The sequence below is a fragment of the Eublepharis macularius genome, chromosome 10 (assembly GCF_028583425.1).
Source record: "Eublepharis macularius isolate TG4126 chromosome 10, MPM_Emac_v1.0, whole genome shotgun sequence".
Classification (NCBI taxonomy): Eukaryota; Metazoa; Chordata; class Lepidosauria; order Squamata; family Eublepharidae; genus Eublepharis; species Eublepharis macularius.
This window is the reverse complement of record NC_072799.1, coordinates 52,767,933-52,789,580: the sequence shown is the minus strand read 5'-3', so window position 1 is coordinate 52,789,580 and position 21,648 is coordinate 52,767,933. Positions and strand designations below refer to the sequence as shown.

Sequence of the window (21,648 nt, the reverse complement as noted above, 5' to 3'; positions counted from 1 at the left end):
CTTTTTATAGTATTTCTATATAACTCATCACATAGTCAGTCGTTTTAACTCTTCTATACCTTCAGTTTGGTGCATATAAGTCTTATCAAGTAAAAAAAATATTGTTAATTACTCAATCCTCATGTTTAAACCGTTAATTATTCTCTATCAATATTCTATCAATTAACCTTTACATATCTATATATATCTCAATCAATTAATTAATCTAACTGCTTATAAATTCACATTTCTCTTCCTCCCCCGGTAAAGTCACCCCTCTCTTTTATACTTTTATTGTACTTCAGTAGTTCTCAAACTGCCACAGTTTTCCTCCCACCTCCCACTTCTTCTCCAGATATTGTTTCAGCTTCTCCCAGTCTGTGTTAAACTGCCCTGAGTCCAGATCTCTCAGTTTTCTTGTCATCTTATCCATTTCAGCCATATACAGCAATTTGTAGATCCAATCTTCAATAGTTGGCACTTCTTGTACTTTCCATTTCTGCGCATACAAAAGTCTAGCTGCTGCAGTCATATAAAATATCAACGTCCTATGATGGGCTGGAATTCCCTCCATTCCCAAGTTTAGCAGCAGGAGTTCTGGGTTCTTATTTATTTGAAACTGTAAAATTTCACTCATTTCTCTTATTATTTCCCCCCAGAACTGCCTAGCTACCTCACACGACCACCACATATGATAGAGGGAGCCCTCATGCTTCCTACATTTCCAGCATTTATTAGAGGTGTTCAAGTTCCCTAGCGCAATCTTCTTTGGTGTCATGTACCAACGATAAATCATTTTGAAAATGTTCTCTTTGATATTAATACATGTCGTTGTCTTCATTGTAGTTTTCCACAGGTATTCCCATGCCTCCATTGTTATTTCTTTATTAAAGTTTATAGCCCATTTCACCATTTGTGTTTTAACTATCTCATCCTCGGTATACCATTTCAACAGTACTTGGTATACCTTGGATATTCTTTTCTTGTCTTCTTTAAGAAGGGTCTGCTCTAGTTCCGAGTTCTCTGTTCGTATGCCCCCTTTTGCAGAGTCCGAATTGTATAAGTCTCTAATCTGTCTGTACTGGAACCAATCATAGTTAGGTGATAGTTCCTCTTGCGTCTTTATTCTAAGTTTAGATACTTCAGTTTTAGTTATTTCTTTGTACGTTAAACATTGTTGTTCATTATCAACAGCTCTCGGATCTATCACCTCGTATGGAACCACCCACAAGGGGGTTCCTTCTTGTAGGTAAATTCTGTACTTCTTCCAGATTGTATATAGACTTCTCCTTACAAAATGATGCAGGAACATCGAGTTGACCTTTACTTTGTCATGCCATAGGTATGCATGCCATCCAAAAAATTTTTTATATCCCTCTAGGGCTAATAGTTTCTTATTCTTTAATGTCATCCACTCTTTTAACCAAACTAGGCAGATTGCATCATGATAAAGTCTCAGGTTGGGCAGTTGCATTCCGCCTCTTTCCTTTGCATCTTGTAGAACTTTTACTTTCACTCGAGGCTTCTTGCCTGCCCAAACAAAATCTGATATTTTCCTCTGCCATTTTTCAAATTGTTTAGAGTCTCTGATGATTGGTATTGTCTGTAGCAAAAACATTACTCTTGGTAACACATTCATCTTAACTGCTGCAATCCTGCCCAACCATGACAAATTCAGTCTATTCCATTTGATCAAGTCTCTCTCTATCTGAGTCCATAATTTTTCATAATTGTTCTTGAACAAATCTATATTTTTTGCAGTCAGCTCAACTCCCAAATATTTCACCTTACTAGTTACTTCACAGTCCGTTGTTTCCATTAACAATTGTTGTTTCTGCTTAGTCATGTTTTTGCATAATATCTTTGACTTCTTTTTGTTAATGAAGAAACCTGCCAAGTCACCAAACTCCTTGATCTTATCTATCACTTTTGGCATGTTCTCCAATGGATCTTCTACAATTAGCATTATGTCATCTGCAAATGCTCTAACCTTGTATGAATAGTCCTTTATTTTTATTCCTCGTATTTCCTCATCTTGTCGTATTTGTATCATCAGAATCTCCAATACTAAAATGAACAACAATGGAGATAACGGGCAACCTTGTCTTGTTCCTTTACTAATCGTCAATTTCTTGGTCAGTTCATCATTCACTACAATTGCTGCAGTCTGGTCTCTGTAAATTTCTTTAATTGCTCTGATGAATCTTTCTCCCAGTTGTAGCTTTTCCATAGTGGCAAACAAAAAATCCCAGTTTAAATTGTCAAACGCTTTTTCAGCGTCTACAAAGAAGAAACCAACCTCTTTATCACAACGCTTGTCATAGTATTCAATAGCATTGATCACTGTCCTTAAATTGTCTCTTATTTGTCTGTCCGGCAAAAAGCCTGCTTGTTCTTCCTCTATGACTTCCGAGAGCCACCCCTTCAATCTCTCCGCCAATATCTTCGCAAAAATTTTATAATCACAACCTTTTGCACTGCAAGGTCACATGGGGGAAAACTTAAGCAACTTATATTGTCGAAGGCTTAAGCAACTTAGTTCATTATACAACAGTTTGTGGCTGATAAAGAAATGTACTGAATTTGCACCAATGTAGACAACTTTTTGTAGAGATAGAAAATAAGTGATTGACAAATCTGATCTGTCTTTAATCAGCGTACAACAGGTTTAGTTCCCAACTTAAATCTTGGCAGCGCTTCATTTGTCAGTAAAAACTGACAAGAAAATGACATTACATCTTGTTTTAAAATCAACAGTTCTTTCAAAATTGTTGGCAAAGCAATATTTAAAAAAATAGCAAAGTCACTTGTGCAGTCATGTTCCACATCACAGAAGTATTTCCTCCCATTTAAGATTCCTGGTTCTTACAGTTCTTAATGCTTCTATAGCTCAGCTGTTTAGTGATTTCCAAATAAGCATTTTAGGTGCAGCCACGGATCACACACACCCTTTTTCTCTTTCTGCCTCTCCTCAGTGTTCCCAGGCACTTGCAGTTTAACATGCAGCTGATGGGGATTTGTATTGTGAAAATGCCTAGCAACCATAGGTAGTTTTTGCTCAGCATGGGTTTGTTCCAGATACAGTTAAATCAATCAAAAGATAACTAGGAGCAAAATGCAATGCCTATTGGATGCTTGTTGTTCAACACACGATAACACCTTTCAAACTGGAAAGCTCAGAAGGATGTATGCTGACTGGTGTGGATGTACACTTTTTCTTTGCTCCTCTGAAGAGTAGCCCTCTGCACCATACCACAGACTCTTTTTAAAACTCCTGAGTTTAAAAGAAAAAATTCAAACACATACAGATATTGCTGCTTTAAGAATGACAAGCAAAAAGATCATTCATGTGCTACCTGTGCACAAATAAAAAAGCTTTGGGGATTGTGGCTTAGTACAGAACCACTTTTCTTCTAATAAATATATTTCTACAACATGTGTTTTATTCCTTAGTATGGTGCCACTGTGCAGAGCAAAAACTACATAAAGGAAGTGGGATCCAAGACTGGGTAGAATTTTCTACAAAAAATCTGTAACTCTTTAAAAATCAAGGGGGGAAAGGATAAAAAAAACCCAATTTAAAACCAAACAGTCAATGTTGCTTTGCCAAAGGTACTGACATCATGTTTTTAAAAATGCAGAATGACAACAGACTACCTTGTAAGATGTTTAGCCACCATTTCGTTCCATAAGTAACCCCATAGAGCAAACTCAGGGCAGCTCCACATTTTGCCTGACAAATGTGCTTATTGTGTGATTGATGTTTTTAACACTTGACACAGGGCTATAGAACTTCCAGTTCCAATTTAACTTCCAGTTCTAATTTATACTATTTTAATCAATTGCAAACCCAAGAACTGCTTTCAGTATAGGGTGATGACTATTGTTTGGATTCCTAAACCGCTTGAAGTAGGAGTGTTGTGGACCATGAATGTTTCCTAACCTCCTGCGCAATTTGTAATTAGTTCTGAAAACAAATGAAAGGGAAAGGGGGGAACTTAAGTTTAACTCCCAGGAACCATCTACATTGTTATGTTTGGAAAGCAGCTCTTGTTGAACAAGAGTTTAGTCATTACCTTTTCACTTCCCGAAAGTTGGACTGAAATGCACCGGAGGTCACAAATGAATGTGAGATTGTTAGTATCTACTTAATCCTATAATAGAGACTTTGCTGTAACCCCAGATTACTGCACACTTTGGGATGACTGTCAAGTCAATTCTAGGATGTTTTGTCCTTTGCCAGAGTTGTGTCTTCGAAGCCAGAGGAGTGCCTGCCTGGATTTGGACTGTGTTTCACTCTCTCACATTTCAACACAAGCTGTAACTCTTTTTATAACGCATCAAAGTAGATTTCTAATAACAGCTGGTAAAAAATGTTTAGGAGCCAGCATGTAGGGGCAGAAAAAACAGCCTAGAATTTTTGTCAAATTGAAAATAATGAGGGAGTGACAAAGAGATTTAATACCATTCCCAAAATGGCTGTGAAATTAACTCTTCCAAATCCAGTTTGAATATAGCATCACCAAATGCCATTGTGTTGTGTTGCAGGTGTTAAATCTGGTGCAGTCATATGTGACTCTGCGAGTGCCCCTCTATGTCTCCTATGTCTTCCATTCTCCAGCTGCTGTAGGTGGCTGGCAGCATTTTGACCTGCAGTCTGAACTGCGACTCACCTTTGTGTATGACACGGCCATCCTGTGGAAGGACGGCATTGGGAGCCCCCCTGAAGCAGAGCTCCAAGGTGAGGTTGTGTCATTGGTCCCATTTTATTTGCTCCTTAACTTGCTAACTGAAGCAAACGTGTGAGACACACCCTTACCTTCAAAACGAAGCAGGCAGAGGTGCAGAAAAGTGCATGTTCTTTTTAAAAGCAGCATAGATGCTACTTTTACAGCATTCTTTCTAATACGATGCAAAACCGAATTATTCAAAAAGGCTTTTGTATTGTAGGGAGGGGCTCTCGGGTGCTTTGTTAATGAGTTAAGGACCATAGACTTCACCACTATGTTGCCTTACATACTACCTGTTGTCTTAAATATGTGATCCTATGAGCTATTCATGCTTCATGTGGTCTGATGTCAGCCCTAGAATTGCTTATGTTCTGTTTCAGCATTTCTTCAACTCTGTATTGGATCCTTACTGATGCTATATCTTTGTAAAATTGTATTTACCCTATGGCATTGTTTATGGAAATGTCCTTGAAATTGACTGTACTAATCTCACACTGTGTAATCTGCCTTGAGTCTCGGTGAGAAAGGCGGACTATAAATGACATAAATACGTAAAATTTTAAAAAGTCTTTAACCTGTTTCCTAGGAATAGGTTTCCTTTCTCCTATCCACCGCCCAGTATAATCAATTGTGGAGTCTTTTTAAGATGAAAGCAAAGGGATCTCTGATATTTCGATAGGGGAAACTCATCTGATAATAATCTCAGTTGTACATGCTTCATAGTCATAGCTCCTGGGGTGGATCAAACAGTTTTGGTCTCACAGAGTGAATAGCTGAAGCTCCCCTTGGATAAATAAACTAAATTAATATTGCATCCATGCTGAAGTAGCACAGACCTGTGAGTCATACCCATCACCTCCTCATACATCACAGCCCTCCACCAACTGTGGCATCCCTCCCAAGCAGTCATTTGGGTGGTGAACCAGCCCCCCTTCTTTACTTTTGTGCAAATACTTCTGAATTGTGTCAGCACAATAGGGGAAAATCTGATCCAGAGAAAATTAGTCCCTCAGCTTCTATTACGAATGTAGTCTGACTGACAGATCAGATGTAGCAGATCACATCACATATGCTTCAGACAGCAAAAACTTCCAAATGATTCTTGAATAATAATTATTGTTATTTGCCCTAGGCTCCCTCTACCCCACCAGCATGCAAATCAATGACGAAGGGCGTCTGGTAGTGTATTTCAGGACTGAGATTCGGTTCAGGGGGCAATTTGTAATGTCCCACCCAGGTAAAGACCAACTTTTTATTTCATATCACCAGAAATCAACAATCTTTAGTAGCACTGTTTGTTCTTGAAAGCATATCCTTCTAATGTTATCAAAGAGACTTTCTGTGCAGATAAAAGATAAAATTCTTTACAGAAGGAGTTTTGCTGCATGGTGGATAACCTCTATAGAACAGCTGTTGCTGTGTAGCGAAGAAGAGAGACTGAGATGCAAATCAGGAATTCCCCAGTTTGGTTCATGTCTCTGCTATAAACCCATGAGATGGTCTGAGGCAAGATGTTCTCACCTCTCCCTACCATACAGTATTGGATGATGGCAAGCACCTCCCTTACAGGGCTGTAAAAGATGACAATGTTTCTACAGCTCTTCCAAGTGTTCAAAATGCTTCACATACATTGCATTACTATTTATTATCCATCCCTTGATCAGTTGTGCTTGTTGCTTTGACAGGGACGTCTCTATCTTCAATGGTGATGTCTGCTGATCACCCCAGCCTCACATTCACACTGAGCCTTTCTCAAAGCGAGCAAACTTTCCACCAGCCTATGCAGCAATGGAAATTCATTTCAGATTACGCTGTAAGTGTAAATTTGCCATACTGTAGTGCTTTTCAATATACAAAGTTGTCTACAATGGATATTTATTGTGATTAGTTAAACAGGGAGATTATGGGTTGCCCTAGACCAACACAGCTGCCTGAAGGCTTTGTTAAAGCCACCCGTGGCTGATCAGGTGTTTCAAGATCGGTCCTCCGTATTGAAACTCATCACAACGTTCAGTGATCCGGAAGAAAATTCTGCCCAGTTTGCATCTCACCTTTTGATGATGGGTAGATACATTACAAGGTGACTTTGCAAGGGTTATCAGCCAGCTGAAGTTTTATGCTTGACTTACCTGATTTGTAGTAGATTATATTTAAATAAATATTTTGGTAACTCAGCCTTTAGTAAAGGGAGCATTTGGAGGATATTGAAGGAAGTATACAGTTCCTCCTAAGCACGAGGTAACAGAAGTTAAAAAAAAAACTGCAGTGCATCATTAACAGTAAATGTTTTCCTTGTCTGAGGAATTTAAAATACTTCATGTAACCCACTCCAAAAAAAATTAACATTTTAAAAGCTCATTAGTATTGTTGAAGATTTAGATTTAAAAGGTGTCTCAACACTGATTTCAAGTGGCAGCATCTGTTGTCTGTGATCCTTACAGCAAGAAGGAAAACCGCAATGGTTCTTCTTCTTAAGATGCTGGTTTACAGTTGAAAGGAATAGCCACGTTCAAGTTAATTCCTGAATAGCTTACTTCTGGATTGTAGGAGTTAGAGAATTTGAGCTTTATTTCTATGCTGCTTTTCAGACAATTGTCTACCAAAGTTGCTCACATCAGTCAAGAGTCTTCAGTCTTACAGACTAACAAGACAAGACCTGCAAAGGGATAGAGGGAAGAGGTAGAGAAATGAAATCTGTAGGACGGCATATATCTAGTTGGGGCCCAGCTGACCTTCCCTTGTTGGTTGTTTTTCCTGGGGGGTGGGGGGGTGGGAATCTGGATCTGTAGCCAGAAGCAGAAGCCAAAGCTTCTTGACTTTGCTTATGGTCCCAATTCAGTTGGTCAAGTACAGACTGCAAATGACAAATATCCTGATATGCATTTAGACCCTAAGTCTACATTACTAATTTAAAAAATGAGGATCTAAATACAAACAAATCAAAACTCAAGCCTGAAGCACTATCATGCTAAACATCGGAAACCATCCTCCTTGATGCTTTTAACAGAAGCACTTGTTGTGCAGAATGTTGACTTCCTGATTGTATTGTCCCATCTTCTAGGTACGTGACTATTCTGGTACTTACACTGTAAAACTCATCCCTTGTACTGCCGCGCCCAGCCAAGAATATACACAGCCTGTCATCTGTAGCCCACGGGAGCCAATCACCTTTGATCTAGATATCAGGTTCCAGCAGGTAAAACATTTCATGTGCTTGCCTAACAAAGTATTTTGACTCCATTTATCTGGCACATCACATACACTCCCTTTGGTAATTAAATTGAGCTTAATTGCTTGCTTGTGTAGATCATCTGCACCAGGGTCTGAGTTCATTTTATGTGTAGCCCTTTCCAACTGATTTAGAAAAACTGATGAAGAATATTTTAAAATCCTGTCACCTGAGGTTTTTTTAACCAGAAAATCAGTCTAGAAGTTTAAATTATCTTCGAGGCTGTGTCAAAAGAGCAGTTTGCCTCAGATACTGTAGCATTAAACTCTTGTGGCTCCTGCTAAAAACTGCACTTCTCTCCTCATAATGTTTGGGCGCACTCAACTGTGTTGGGACATCATAATGTCATTTTATTTATTTCATTTATTTCCAGCCTTTCTCTCCAGTGGGTATTCAAAGTGGTTTTCCTCCTCTTTTCCATTTTATCCTCACTACAACCCTGTGAGGTAGGTTAGGCTGGGAGTGTGTCACTAGCCCATGGTCACCCAGCAAATTTCCATGGCAGAGAAGGGATTAGAACCTGGGTCTTCCAGCTCCTAGTCAGACACCCTAACCACTACACCACACTGGCTGTCTCATGTTACGCCTCTTCTTCTGCCCCATATCTACAGGTGAAGGTAGGGGAAGGACACAAGTAAGTGTGCCTGAACAGTATAAGAAAGGGAAAAGAACTCAGTATAAGGCTGCTGATTTACACAGCAGATCCATGCCTTGTGTAATGTCCTGTTAGTGAAATTGCATCTCAAGGAAGTAATACAGTGTAGCACTGTGGGATTGCATTCAATTCTTGAGGTGTGTCACCTGTGCTGATCCCCTACCATTCTAACCATGCTGCAGTGAGCATGAGAATTGGCATAGCACCTTTGCCACTGACAGCTGTAGGGCATAAACCCTGTGCCAGGCAGTGCCAGAAGCTGGGTTACATAAACTTAGATATAACAGAATAATACAAATCCTAATGACAGTGAAAATCATGCACCTCTCCCAGACTGCTAATTATGTGAACTAGTCCTGGAAATGAACAAATCTCTTCCTGATTAAGTATGTCACTTCTTGAAAATGGATTAAATCTGTTTTCACAGATCCTTCTCTTTTCCCAACATGCCATTATACTGGGAGGTGATGGGGAAACTGAAGGTTCCCTGCATAGTGTGTAAAAATTTTTCATGGGACTGCTACCTAAAATGCAGCTTCTAAAAGAATTTGTGCCTACAAAATGGCTTGGAGCTAGTGATCCATTAGAGAAAGTATCATCAGTATTGCCTAAGTTCTCCCTTCCTCTCTGCAGTCTCTTAATGCTAGGAAAGTTGATTCCCACGGTCAAGGGAACTACATGGACTGAAAAGCACACAGGTTGGGTGTCTGCACTGAAGAGTTGCTAAGTCAGCAACAAAACATTTATGACTGTAGCTGACTTTTTTAAAAAGGAATGTGATTTCTCCCATCCCACAACTTACAGGTCAGTGATCCAGTAGCAGCTGAATTCAGTCTTGATACTCAAATGTTCTTATTGTCTAAGAAGGAACTCTGGCTCTCAGATGGCTCCATGGGATTTGGTGAAGGAACTGATGTTGCCTTCACAGAAGGTAAAAATAACTTTATTTTCTTCATATTACAGAAATTGGCATGAAGCAACTTTTAACTAAAGCTCAGTGGTGACTAAGTAATAATTATCTAATTAAAGAAGATTAAAAACTATGTCTGGATTGAATTTCCATGCCTTCAGTGAACACTTGACATTTTTATATTATTTTTTTCAACCTGCTTCCATTCCTGAACACCCTAAGATTGTAAAAAGCCTCTCCTACTCAAGCTGTCATTAGCAAAACAAAAACCAGTTTTTAGTTAGTACAGTCTCACTGTGGTTAATATTTATCAAGCGAAAGTCTCTTAGCATATGTAATTGGATATGCACTGCCTCCTCCTGAGGAAGAAAAGAATTGCACACAATTTTTAACTGCAGTTATGTTCCTCGTATCAGCACCCCTTGAGAGAGCAAGAATATCGAACTAGTAGTAGCAAGGTGATACACCAAAGCAAGTGTAACTTTCATCTAATAAAATCCGTATTTGGAAGGGTGTTCTGTCACTCTTTCAAATTATCCATGCTAAAAAAACAAAATCAAAACTTTATGCCAAGATTCTACTACCTGTACGTAGTTTTTTTAAAAATTATTTAAAATATTTTAAGCACTTTTAAATTGTAATTGCTTCGTTTTGCATAGTTTATTCTGAATGGTACGGAAGTCATTGAAGCCCTACAGTCTATTCCATTTTAGCTTCTGATATTTCTGTGTCCATTACTTCCAAGCTGATTCCACCGCCTTGCAAACTTGTTTTCAACATGATCTTGAGAATTCTGAACTCTGCACCACATCATGTAGCTCTCAAATACGAGGAAGGGCAGGGGGATGAACTCCAGTATTCTCAGTACTGAGACAGGGGGAGTCATTATCTTGTTATCTGAAACATAGTAATCTTTGTTTTTCTTACCTTTAGGATCTGAAATCTATGGTCGGGTCATGGTTGATCCTGTTCAGAATTTAGGGGATTCTTTCATATGTAACATTGAGAAAGTGTTTCTGTGCACTGGGGCTGATGGGTACGTTCCCAAGTATAATCCAGATTACAAAGAATATGGCTGCCTAGCAGACTCCCCTTCCTTGTTGTACAGATTCAAGATTCTGGTATGTATACTAATACACAACAACAGGCTATTTATACAGCAAGCCAATTATGAAATAATGAAACTAACAATGTATCAATGTTTCATTACTGCTGTATAGGATAAAGCTCAACCTGATAGCCAAGCAAAGGTTTTTGGCGATATGGCCTTCAATGCAAAATTAGCAGTTGACCACATAGATGGTTATCCTTTGGTGAAGCAGCCTGGGTCTGATGGATTTAGCCTGCTGTCAACTCCACTATTCCAGGTAGATATTTATAACAACAGTCAAGAATGGAGATGTTCTCAAATATGTTTTGTGAGTAACAAGGCACTTAAAACCTCTTCCAGCTCTCTTCAGAAACTTATCTTTTGATAAGCATATAGCATAATATTAAGGAAACCAATGAATTCTCAAAACATAAATTTAAGGTGGAAGCCATTTTATGAGATTAGTGTTGCAGTATTTGATAATAATCCTGGGATTTGTTCTTGCTTTCTAGCTTTAGTTTTTCTGATTATGATATATTGGGCCCCATACAGCAAAAACTAATTGCAGTGAAGTCCTATTGACTTTACTGGCATTAATGTATATAGTTAAATGTTTACGTCCTACTGATTTTGTGGGTATGGATTATAAACTTTATCTTCAAACATATCCTGGAATACATATTGTGACATTCTTTTCCTTCTTGCTTTATAAGTACTAAATATTTGGCTGTATACAAATATTGTATCCTTGCTGATCTGATGATTCGCCATGCTAACATGGAAACCTTTTTCCAAACTGGTCTATGGTCTAGTTGCCTTTTTTAAAATACACAAAGGAAAATGGCACAGTCATGTTTGCTATCTTGAAGCCCAGGGAGTGATTAGGAGTAACCAAAGACTTGGCTTAATGTTTTCACATCTGTTTTAAATCTAACAGGTAGCAGCAGGTCGAGAATGGTACATCCATACTATCTACATGGTTCGGTCACGTGAGAATGCTCACAAAGGCCTAGGCAAGAGAAGTGTTGAGTACCATCATGCTGTGTCTTCAGCCAATGGAATACCTGGTGCTACACATCTAAGGCGTATGCGGAGAGCCACCTCTGATACCCCTGCTCTTGCAAAAGATATTGGGGCAGATAAAAATAGGGGCACCAACATTCAGCATATAGCTCTTGATCGGTCCAACAAAATTATCATCAAACAGAAAGGTCTGCCCCCAGCAGGTAAAGCTTATGAGAAACCAGTCTTGGAGATTACAGGCAATGATGTAGAAGACATGCTTGTACCCATTGTTGGAGGTGCAGCTGGGCTGCTGCTTCTGATTTGCACTGTTTTGATTATTGTCTTCCTTCTAAAACGAAAGGGACGTTCTACTGCTGGGAAAGCCGATTCATCCATCAACTATTCCAGCAGCAATGAAACTGTAACCACACAGCACAGCAATGGCTCTGAAGTTTAATTGCATTGCAAAGGCAAGATTATCCTTTGAAGGTACAGCATTTTGTCACAGAAACAAGAATTCTGGTGCTGCTTTTGCAGACGGAACTGGCTAGGTTTTGATGCTGGGTTGTGTGTGATTCCAGCTTTTGAAATATGTAGCAAATATGAAGTGTATATTAAGTGTGAATGGCTTATTTATAACTTTTTCCAGGAACACGACCCAAATGCCTGAAGTGTTCTCTAAACCTAGCATTCCCCCCTTCCCCCCCGGTGCTCAAGAAATCATCTGCAAGCAGCTATAAATGTGCCTTATCTAGACTCATGAAAGCCTGGTGCTCTTCAAAGGGATATTGATTTCTGAATCGTTTACCATGTATAGTGTCTAGAATTCTACTCTTTTGTATATGGAAAGACGGAGAAGTCAAATTTTAACCACATAGGGTAGAACTAAAGTTTCTGTGTACTGTTTATACTGATGAAAACACTGCACTGGAAAAATGCTAAGCTTATTTAAAGAGCGTTTCTTTGGTGGCTTTTAACCATAGGTATAATATATACACCTTGGTGCAATATGAGTACTTAATATTGTACCATGCCCTTCATGACCAACCCAGATTGTTAGATTGCCCTTCCTTTTGTTTGCTTGCCAATAGTGAAGTATCCAGTTACTGTTACTTCAAAAGGAGTTAAAGGAGCTTGTGAATAACTTAATATGCAACTTGTTTGCATATTCATTGAATATTCAGTACAGCTGGAGAACAGCTCTCATTCAACTAGGCAATTAGCAAATTTTAAGCCATGAAATGAATGCACAACAAAAAAATGGAACACAGAAGTATTACCAGACCGGCCATTGAATGCTTGGCAACCATTCTTATAAAAAGTCTCCTTCAGATATTACTTTAGTAGCCTAAGGAAACTGAATTGTACAGGTACTTGTCTACTTCTGTGAAGCAGTAGTCATGCAGTTTGGGCCTTTCCTAACCACTGCAAAAAATCCCTTCATACATGAATATCTACACACAAGCATCCGTACTTCTGAAAGTTGACACCAGTCAAGGTGTCTCATACTCGGGTTGATGCAAGATGAAATCTGAGCCATAGCCACATGGCAAGTCAATACAGTGTGCTGATGCTTTGTTTTGCTGGCGATACTGACAGATTTATTCAAAGATTAGTATCCTAATTAGCAACAAATGGAATGAACATTCACAGAAAGATTTATTCTAATTGCCTTATTTTAGATGCAGCCTTTGACGTTTTTAACCTGTGTCCTTTCTGAGTCTGTTCAAATGTATATATACATATATTATTTGTAATAGATTTAGTTAAGCAATCAGCTGCAGATAATAGAAAGGGCAAGCCTTTGCTCAAATCTGTCTTTTACTAGTCAAGCCTGGAATGTTAAAAGCCATAATTGTTTTACTGTGGTATTTGTGGTGTAGCAGCCTCCAAAGAAACTCTTCCGTAGTTTACAATAGTTTTCTGTTATTTCACCAGCTAGATACTAACATCATGGCTTTCCCTGAGTTTGATGGTTATGAGTAGATTGTCCCTGTAATGTCTCTGCTAGCAGAACTCCAGACTCTTGCAAAATAAGTTTTGTGGAAAAGTGCATTTTGATCCCTTAGCCAACCTTCCACTGTGATCAAACTAATTAAAAAAATATATGCATACTTGCTACCAGCCTTTCGGTTCCCCTTGTAGTTGCACAGCAAACAGTTTGTCTAAATCTAGGTTAAATCTGGGCCAGCACTTAAGGGCTCATTCAAACACTACTCCCTCCTAACAAAGGCACACAAGTATTAATCCCCTTCTGTCTTCAAACACTGAAGAACTCTCTTTGGGCAGCAATAAACACAGACAAAGTTGGTCAGGAAGGACTACCTTGCATTTCCTGCTAGGAATAGCTGCAGCTCTGCCTGTTCCCTTCCTAGCATTGTTTACAAAATGATACAGCACAAACAATGCAATGCTTTTAACTTACTGGAGCTACTACCTAATCAAGTAATATTTTGCAGTTTTAATCAAAGCTAATAGCTGTCACTGCCCTCATCAAGGATTGAGCACTCTTTACCTCAGCATGCAATCATGCAGTCTGGCAAACTCCAGCAATTCAGTCTAAAATAGTCACTGCTAGAAGGAAGTGTCCATGTCAGGGCTCCAAAGGAAGGGAAGGGGATTTAAATGTGTTCCTTTATTAGAAGGATTATTTAGAAGGGCTCACTAATATAAACCAATGAAAAGCTGTATTTCTACAGTTTATGAAATCAGAGGTAAGCATTAAAATATACATACTAGTCATTGTTGTATATTTTTTCTGTATACTTGTTACTTTCTTAAAATACTAACATAAAGCTTCAGCCATGCACAAGCACTGAACTGTACCAAGCACATATTGTATGATACGTGTGACCTTACACTTTGTGATATTGCCAAAATTTAGTTTTTAAACAATGATTTTATAAAAGTATTTTCTTCACACCGTATTTGTCTTTTTATATATTCTGAATACCTGGCATGATGAAATCCAAGGTGCATGACTGTAGAGCTTGTCATTCCACCACCTCTTTTCTTTAATGATCCTCTGATTAGAGATGGGCACAAAACAGAAAAAAAATGAACCTTGAGTTTCATGGTTTGTCGCATTCCACAAACTTTCATGAAATTGTCCCGTTTCGCGAAACGATTCATTAGGTTCATGATTCCTCAGATCCCGGGGCCCTACAACAGCCCCCTTCATACCCGGAGATGCCAAACTTGCAGGGAGACTTCAGCAGGCTCTCCTCCAGCCACGCTCCAAGTAGCTCTCTTCAGGCTCTTTGCAGACTTTCCCCTCCTGTCCTCCCGGCCTCCTGCTTTCTGCCTCTTCTGGAAGTCAAGCGGAGCGGATCTGCTTGGGTTTTCCTCTCTTCAGGTTCTCTTTGCTGACTTTTCCTTCCCGTCCTCCAGCTGCTCTGACATGCCCCCCTCCCGCCTCCAAGTTCTCAAAGGAAAAGCCAAGCAGACTGGATCCACTCAGGATCTGCTCTGGGGAGCTTGGGGGCGGGGGGGTGGGCAGGCATGTCAGAGCAGCAGGAGGACAGGAGGTAGAGAGTCAGGGAAGGGTTTCTGAAACTGGCAAGCAGCGACAGAAGGAGCTGCTGAGGCTGCCGCCGCCACTTCATCCCGTTCTTAAAAAGGGTGAAGAGAAACAGAGAGGGGAAGGAGTCTCTGACTACAGCTCCCAGGTAAACTTGCACAGACCTGCATTGCTCAGCTCTCAGGCTGGCAAGGAGAGCTGCCTATCAAGGTTATGTGGGCTAAGATTGGGGTTTCCATGGCAACAAAAGGTCTGCAGGGCCTATGCTGCCTAGGGAATCAATGGATTGGCACCAGACTGTCTGGCATCATGAAGCATTCATGGATCAAATGAATCAGCCCAAAAAGTCATGGATTTTGTGAAAAACATCCCCACGTAACATGTTTTCACGATACACGAACTGGCCTGATTCGTCACGAAATTTGATTCATATTTCATGTCCATGTCTACCTCTGATTATAGTTTATGGAGATAGGTACCTGACTGCACAGCATACTTTATTATGCATGGTAAGGGAATCAAGCAAGATTAAGATAATCCTGTTCCCTGCTGAGTGGACCTATGTGATGTTACTATTGAAGCAGAAAGGCACAACATATGAGCCGAATAAACCCATTTACTAGTAAATGAAGTCTTTTTTTATTTCAAGAGTTAATGGTAAAAAAAAGCTCAGCACAGCTGTTGTATTTAAAAAAGTGAAACTACATAAGTACTATTTTCCTAGCTCAGTAAGTACACACATGAACCCAATGTCTTTTAATGACATATTAGTTGAGAATTATACAGTACATCTTATGAAGACCCGTAAAATTAAAGAACTACTTTAAAATTTAGTGATTACAAGAATTCAGCATTCACAGCTTTAATTTCTTTTTTCGTCCTCTTCCGTCAGGAGTACCATCCAGTTTACGTTTCTGAGCCTGAATGGGAAAAAAGTGAAAGCTTAATGGAAAGGATCCAAACAGCCACTGAAACAGTTACATAGTTCCAAGATGGGTTCAGGCGTCTGCCTTGAGCAGCAATGCCACTGCTCCTCACATAGAGAATTACTACTGCAATGATGAGGAGTTTCTAAGATGATTTGTGAAATGGCATGCAGAAGGGAGGGAGTTCAAGCCAAATTCCACAAGACTACCATACCTCCCCCCCCCCCCAACACTAGTCTAGTCAAGTCTTGGGCCATGGTCACTGACATTAAACAATCAGTATTGCTAACACAGTTTAAAATGGAGTTCAAGATGTAATTAAAGCAAATCAGAATGTGTCTAGAGGGACAGAAGGAAGCTGTTTGTTCACATCTGCTGGTGGCAGCTGTTGGAAACTGATGATGACACGGGTAGAGATAATGTATGAAGTGGCCTTTAGATTCACTGACTATAGATCAGATGCAGATGATATGCATCCTAAAGTTATTTGCATTAATTAGCTGTTCAACAAAAGCACTTCAGCAGTTCACATTTGACACTCACCAATGATGGCTTTGGTCCACGCTTCTTCTTTTCTGCTTTCTCCTTTTCTTCCAGTTCCATGTTCTCTCTTTCAATCAAAGTGATTAAAGTATTGCATCTTCTCTGCAGCTCCTGAGTTGTGGACAAAGTAGTAGACTTAATTTTAAAGGTGCCACAACGTTGAAGATATCATACTATTTTAATTGTAATATAGTTCTAGTTCTCCCTATTCTGCAAAAGTAGTTTCTTGTTCCCATCAACGAGGCCTCAAGACAAGTATAGTATATATTTAAAAAAACAGCTTATGTTCCCTGGGAACAAGCTGTACAAAATTCCATATATAAGCATGCTGGCAGCATGTTCAGGACCAATAGGAAAATCTGTACAAAAAAATACAAGGCATAGAGTCCACTAGAACCAAGATGTGAGTTGTCAACAATAAGGTGGGGAAAATGTACATCTGTACAGACTGCTTTTGATAAACAACTGATAGGGTGCTGCCATTCAGTCACACTAATATAAAGCTTCGTTAACTGTATATGTAAAGGTAAAGTAAAGGTAGTTCCTGTGCAAGCACCGAGTCATTACTGACTCGGGGGGGACATCGCATCACAACGTTTTCTTGGCAGACTTTTACGGGGTGGTTTGCCGGTGCCTTCCCCAGTCATCTACACTTTACCCCCAGAAACCTGGGTACTCATTTTACCGACCTCGGAAGGATGGAAGGCTGAGTCAACCTTGAGCCAGCTACCTGAACCTGGCTTCTGCCAGGTCGTGAGCAGAGCTTGGGCTGTAGTACTGCCACTTACCACTCTGCGCCATGGGGCTCTTAAGTGTATATGTATGGGGACAGAAAGACCCAGTAAATTCTATACATGCCTTACAAGGCTGCTGATGCATGAAACACAAGTACCTGGACTACTGGAAACAGCACCTGCAAAAGTCCCTCAGTAATTGTGCCTGAGCAGTTAATTGGTTCTCGCCCCATAGCTGCTATTTTGGGTGAAGTTCTCAAGATAAAGACCAGTCCATAACACTAGGTAATCACTTCATTGTTTGCTACTGAAAGCTATACAGTTTCACACTGGCTACTGCATGGGCAGCTCTGAAAAAAACTAGGGCTGTTCTAATATTTGAATATGCAGTCTGTATGTACTATTAACAGGTTGCACATAGCACAGAGTTCATAAAGGAGCCCCCCAAGAATGTGTTTCTTCACAAAGTGAGATACTCTTGTCAAAAACAGATTTTGGAATGTTAATAACAACAACATTCGATTTATATACCGCCCTTCAGGACAACTTAATGCCCATTCAGAGCAGTTTAAAAGTATGTTGTTATTATCCTCACAACAAAACACCCTTTGAGGTGGGTGGGGCTGAGAGAGCTCCAGAGAACTGTGACTAGCCCAAGGTCACCCAGCTGGCTTCAAGTGAAGGAGTTGGGAATCAAACCTGGTTCTCCAGATTAGAGTCCCGCGCTCTTAACCACGACACCAAGCTGGCTCTTATTGCTGATGCTCTGTTTAAGACAGCCAAAGAAATTTCTTTTGGCAAAACTTCAAAAACATAAATTAGGTTCACAACATCACCTACAGATTTTAATGCTCTAAGAAATAAATATGTAAACTAATATATACCATTGCAGTCCTGGACTTGAGGAACCAGTCAAATCTGAATTGGGGAGAGTTACGAATACATTGTCTCAACTCATCATAAACATTTTCTTTATCAAATCCCAGTTTGTGAAGCATACAAATCAAAAAGCGATCCTCCTCTTCTGTATAATTCTTTCCTTTGTTAGTGCCATATGATATTCTCAGCTGGTGGAAAGGAGCTTTGTATCTGCCAATCTAAGGAAAACAATTATGTAGCCCACAGAATTATTTAGGCATCAGTTAACAGCAGCGTAAGACATGGTATAGCAAAATATCAATTTATTCTGCATTGTAACATGCCTCTTCTAGCAACTTGAAGGGCTGTTGTAGGAAACTGAAAAATCCAAATGTTTGTAAGAAAGTGATTCCCACCCCCAGTGGAGAATAGACTACCAATGCACAGCTTCACAAAAATTAGTAGGGCCATGATTTAGACACTCAGAAAAAGGTTAATTTAGGGACATGGACAGATGTGACATAAAGGGACATGTAAGAATGTTTGAATGATGGACAGACGAAGGCAATACTTCTTTATACGAAGAGTAATTAAGATGTGGGATTCAATGCCAGAGGATGTAGCAATGGCCACAGGCATAAACAGCTTTAGAAGGGGATTAGACAGTTTCATGGAGGAGAAGTCTGACCATGGTGCCTAAAGGGAACCTTCACATTTATTTATTTTATTATTTATTATATTCGATTTATACCCCACCCTCCCCACAGATGGGCTCAGGGCAGCTAACAACATTAAAAAATACATTAAAATCACAAAACATAAAATCAATAATAATTTTTAAAAAAATCATTAAAATAGTCCAGGAGCAGGGTATTTAAACAAATATTGGGAGTCCGTATGTTAGGCATAGCAGATGGCCGAGGGCAGCCTCAGAAGAAGTGGTGGTCTTAGATGGAAGGAGGACACCCGCTGGCACTCAGACAAAAGCCTGGCGGAACATCTCCATTTTACAGGCCCTGCAAAACTGTAACAGGTCCCGCAGGGCCCGGATCTCCAGCGGGAGAGCGTTCCACCAGGCCGGGGTCAGGGCACAAAAAGCCCGGGCCCTGGTTGAGGCCAGACAGATGTCCTTCGGGCCAGGGACCACCAGGAGTTGCTTGTCTACAGAGTGCAACACCCTGCAGGAGACGTAATGGAAGAGGTGGTCCCACAGGTATGCAGGTCCCAGTCCGTGAAGGGCTTTAAACACCAAGGTTAACACCTTGAACTGGATCCAGAACTCCACTGGGGGACAGTGTAGCTGGCACAGCACAGGATGAATGTGCGCTCGGATTGGCGTTCCGATAAGGACGCATGCCGCTGCATTCTGGACCAGCTGTAACTTCTGGGTCAGGCCCAAGGGCAGACCAGCATAGAGTGAGTTGCAGTAGTCTAGCCTCGAGGTGACCGTTGCATGGATTACTGTGGCCAGGTCCTGGGGCGAAAGATAGGGCGCCAGTTGCCTGGCCTGTCGAAGATGAAAAAAGGCAGACTTGGCAACGGTCGTGACCTGGGCCTCCACTGAAAGGAAGTAAAGCCCTGAATACCAGTGCCAGGAGGCAACTTCAGAGGGAAGCCCTCATCTTCTCAGCCCTGTTGTTGGTGCTCCACATGAACTGGCTGACCACTGTGGGAGACAGTGAATTAAGTAGAGGGACCAATGGTCTGATCCAGCAGGGCTCTTCTTCTGTTCTTATGATTATGTCCAACAACAGAATGATAATGCAAGGGTAAATAAAGTGAAAAATACCTTTGTGTCAAGTGCTTTTTTAATGCTAATCCTCCTCTGAATTCGAGCTTCACCTCTTTCAATCTGAGCCATGATCTTCTCAATATCTTGGAGTTCGTTACATCTCTCCCAGAACACAGCTGAAGAGAGTCATTTGTTAGTCCTGCCATGACCCATTTGCAAATTTTAATCAAGCTTAGTTTCATGGCAACTTTATTTTTTTGCACATATGATTTCTTGTTTTTGCTATGTTAATATTTTCAGAATTGTCTTCTGTTGTTTGTTAGAGTACTATCAGTTAATACAGCATTGCAGTAGTTCCACCTGTCAGGGGAAATCTAGAGAAGTGCTACTATTGGGAACCTGTTCACTTGCTGACCTCTTGTGGCCAGCCAAAACTACTGCATAAATGGTCTGAGAGCAGTATAAATCTAATGGAGGCTATTAAACTGGGATGAAAAACCTTCCCTTTAAATACATTGCATCCCTGCAGTAGCACTGGGGTACAGCTCTATATACGACTGAAAATCAAGAACAAAGGGTTCTCTCCCAATTTTACCAGGGATGCCTGAAATCCTTATAACTCAGCCATGAGTGGAGAAAAGAACCATGGAATAAATACCCGGAAATATCAAAAGGAAGCTCCACAGTTACTTGGCTCTTCAAGTATAATTGTAATCAATTTTTAAAACATGATGAAATCCCAGAACTACTTTATAGTGGAGAGATTTAAACCTTCCATGAAACAGCCTCCTAAAGCTCAAGTCTGCTATGTGCACTGAGAACTGTCTAGTAAGATCTTCTCAACAGGAAGGCATTTTTACCAGAATACTCAATGACTTCTTCTGGAGTCTTTCCTTCCACTTCCCGAGCTATGTTTTCAATATCATCACGGCCCCATTTTTCATTAGCCTTGATGAACTGATTGAAGTCTCTTTTATTCCAGTTGGTAAACCCCTTGAAAATAAATAAGAATATTTAAATGTTGTCATATTCATTGCTTTTATAAAAAGGCCCAAAATTTAACTTTGTCATCATCATCATGGGAGCCTTTCTGAAACACTTTAATAGTTGAGAATAAAAAAAAAAGGTCTTCCCATTTATACAGGCATCAGCTCTCAATTAAAGTTTTACCTATTGATCAAGCTGGCAAATTTCAAAGTTCAGTATTTTAAGCACCTGTGGCTATACTAACAAAGGAAACATTCTCCCAACCAGAAAACCAAGCATTCAGGAAAGCTGAATGTTGGACACAGGGAAAAAAACTTTTCAAATCAGTTATACCTCCCTTTTACTCTACTATATTGTAGCTTTTTCCCTTGTGAACAATGTATATGCATTTCTTTATTACTTTTCACCTATTCTCCACCCAAATGTACTAAAGCATAAATTTCTGAATTCTAGTTAGGATTCCCAAGGTATTACTGTTTTCACCATTCTTATACCATTCAAGATATTTCTTGAAAGCTACTGATGAGTTGACCAGGATTCAATTCATGATAATATCAGTACAAGTTCACAACTAGACGTCCAGGAACTGTGCAACAGCTAGTATTTATTAATCATAATGACTTGCATCTGTTAAGATTCTCAAGTGAAGCAGGTCTTTTCCGTTTCCAGCCCAATTAAATTTTGTTCCCGGGGAGGGGGGGGGCAGCACTTTTGGGAATACTATAGGGGGCAAAGTGGGGGAATTTGTAA

The 21,648-nt window shown here is 40.0% G+C and overlaps 2 protein-coding genes across 2 annotated transcripts in view; one reads left to right on the top strand and one right to left on the bottom strand.

Annotated features, from left to right (window-relative positions):
• Positions 1-14,523, top strand: part of FREM3 (FRAS1 related extracellular matrix 3) — a 118,331-nt gene extending 103,808 nt beyond the window's left edge. The window contains exons 17-24 of the mRNA XM_054989922.1: positions 4,528-4,720; positions 5,842-5,946; positions 6,395-6,522; positions 7,771-7,905; positions 9,398-9,524; positions 10,437-10,624; positions 10,724-10,870; positions 11,531-14,523. Of these exons, the coding sequence (XP_054845897.1) occupies positions 4,528-4,720; positions 5,842-5,946; positions 6,395-6,522; positions 7,771-7,905; positions 9,398-9,524; positions 10,437-10,624; positions 10,724-10,870; positions 11,531-12,055 (1,548 nt within the window). The 3' untranslated portion in view covers positions 12,056-14,523. The remainder of the gene's footprint in view (positions 1-4,527; positions 4,721-5,841; positions 5,947-6,394; positions 6,523-7,770; positions 7,906-9,397; positions 9,525-10,436; positions 10,625-10,723; positions 10,871-11,530) is intronic.
• A 1,252-nt stretch (positions 14,524-15,775) lies between these two features.
• Positions 15,776-21,648, bottom strand: part of SMARCA5 (SWI/SNF related, matrix associated, actin dependent regulator of chromatin, subfamily a, member 5) — a 28,048-nt gene continuing 22,175 nt past the window's right edge. The window contains exons 20-24 of the mRNA XM_054989859.1: positions 20,772-20,904; positions 19,969-20,087; positions 18,206-18,418; positions 16,588-16,698; positions 15,776-16,038 (exon numbers count right to left, since the gene is read on the bottom strand). Coding sequence (XP_054845834.1) covers positions 15,973-16,038; positions 16,588-16,698; positions 18,206-18,418; positions 19,969-20,087; positions 20,772-20,904 — 642 coding nt within the window. The 3' untranslated portion in view covers positions 15,776-15,972. The remainder of the gene's footprint in view (positions 16,039-16,587; positions 16,699-18,205; positions 18,419-19,968; positions 20,088-20,771; positions 20,905-21,648) is intronic.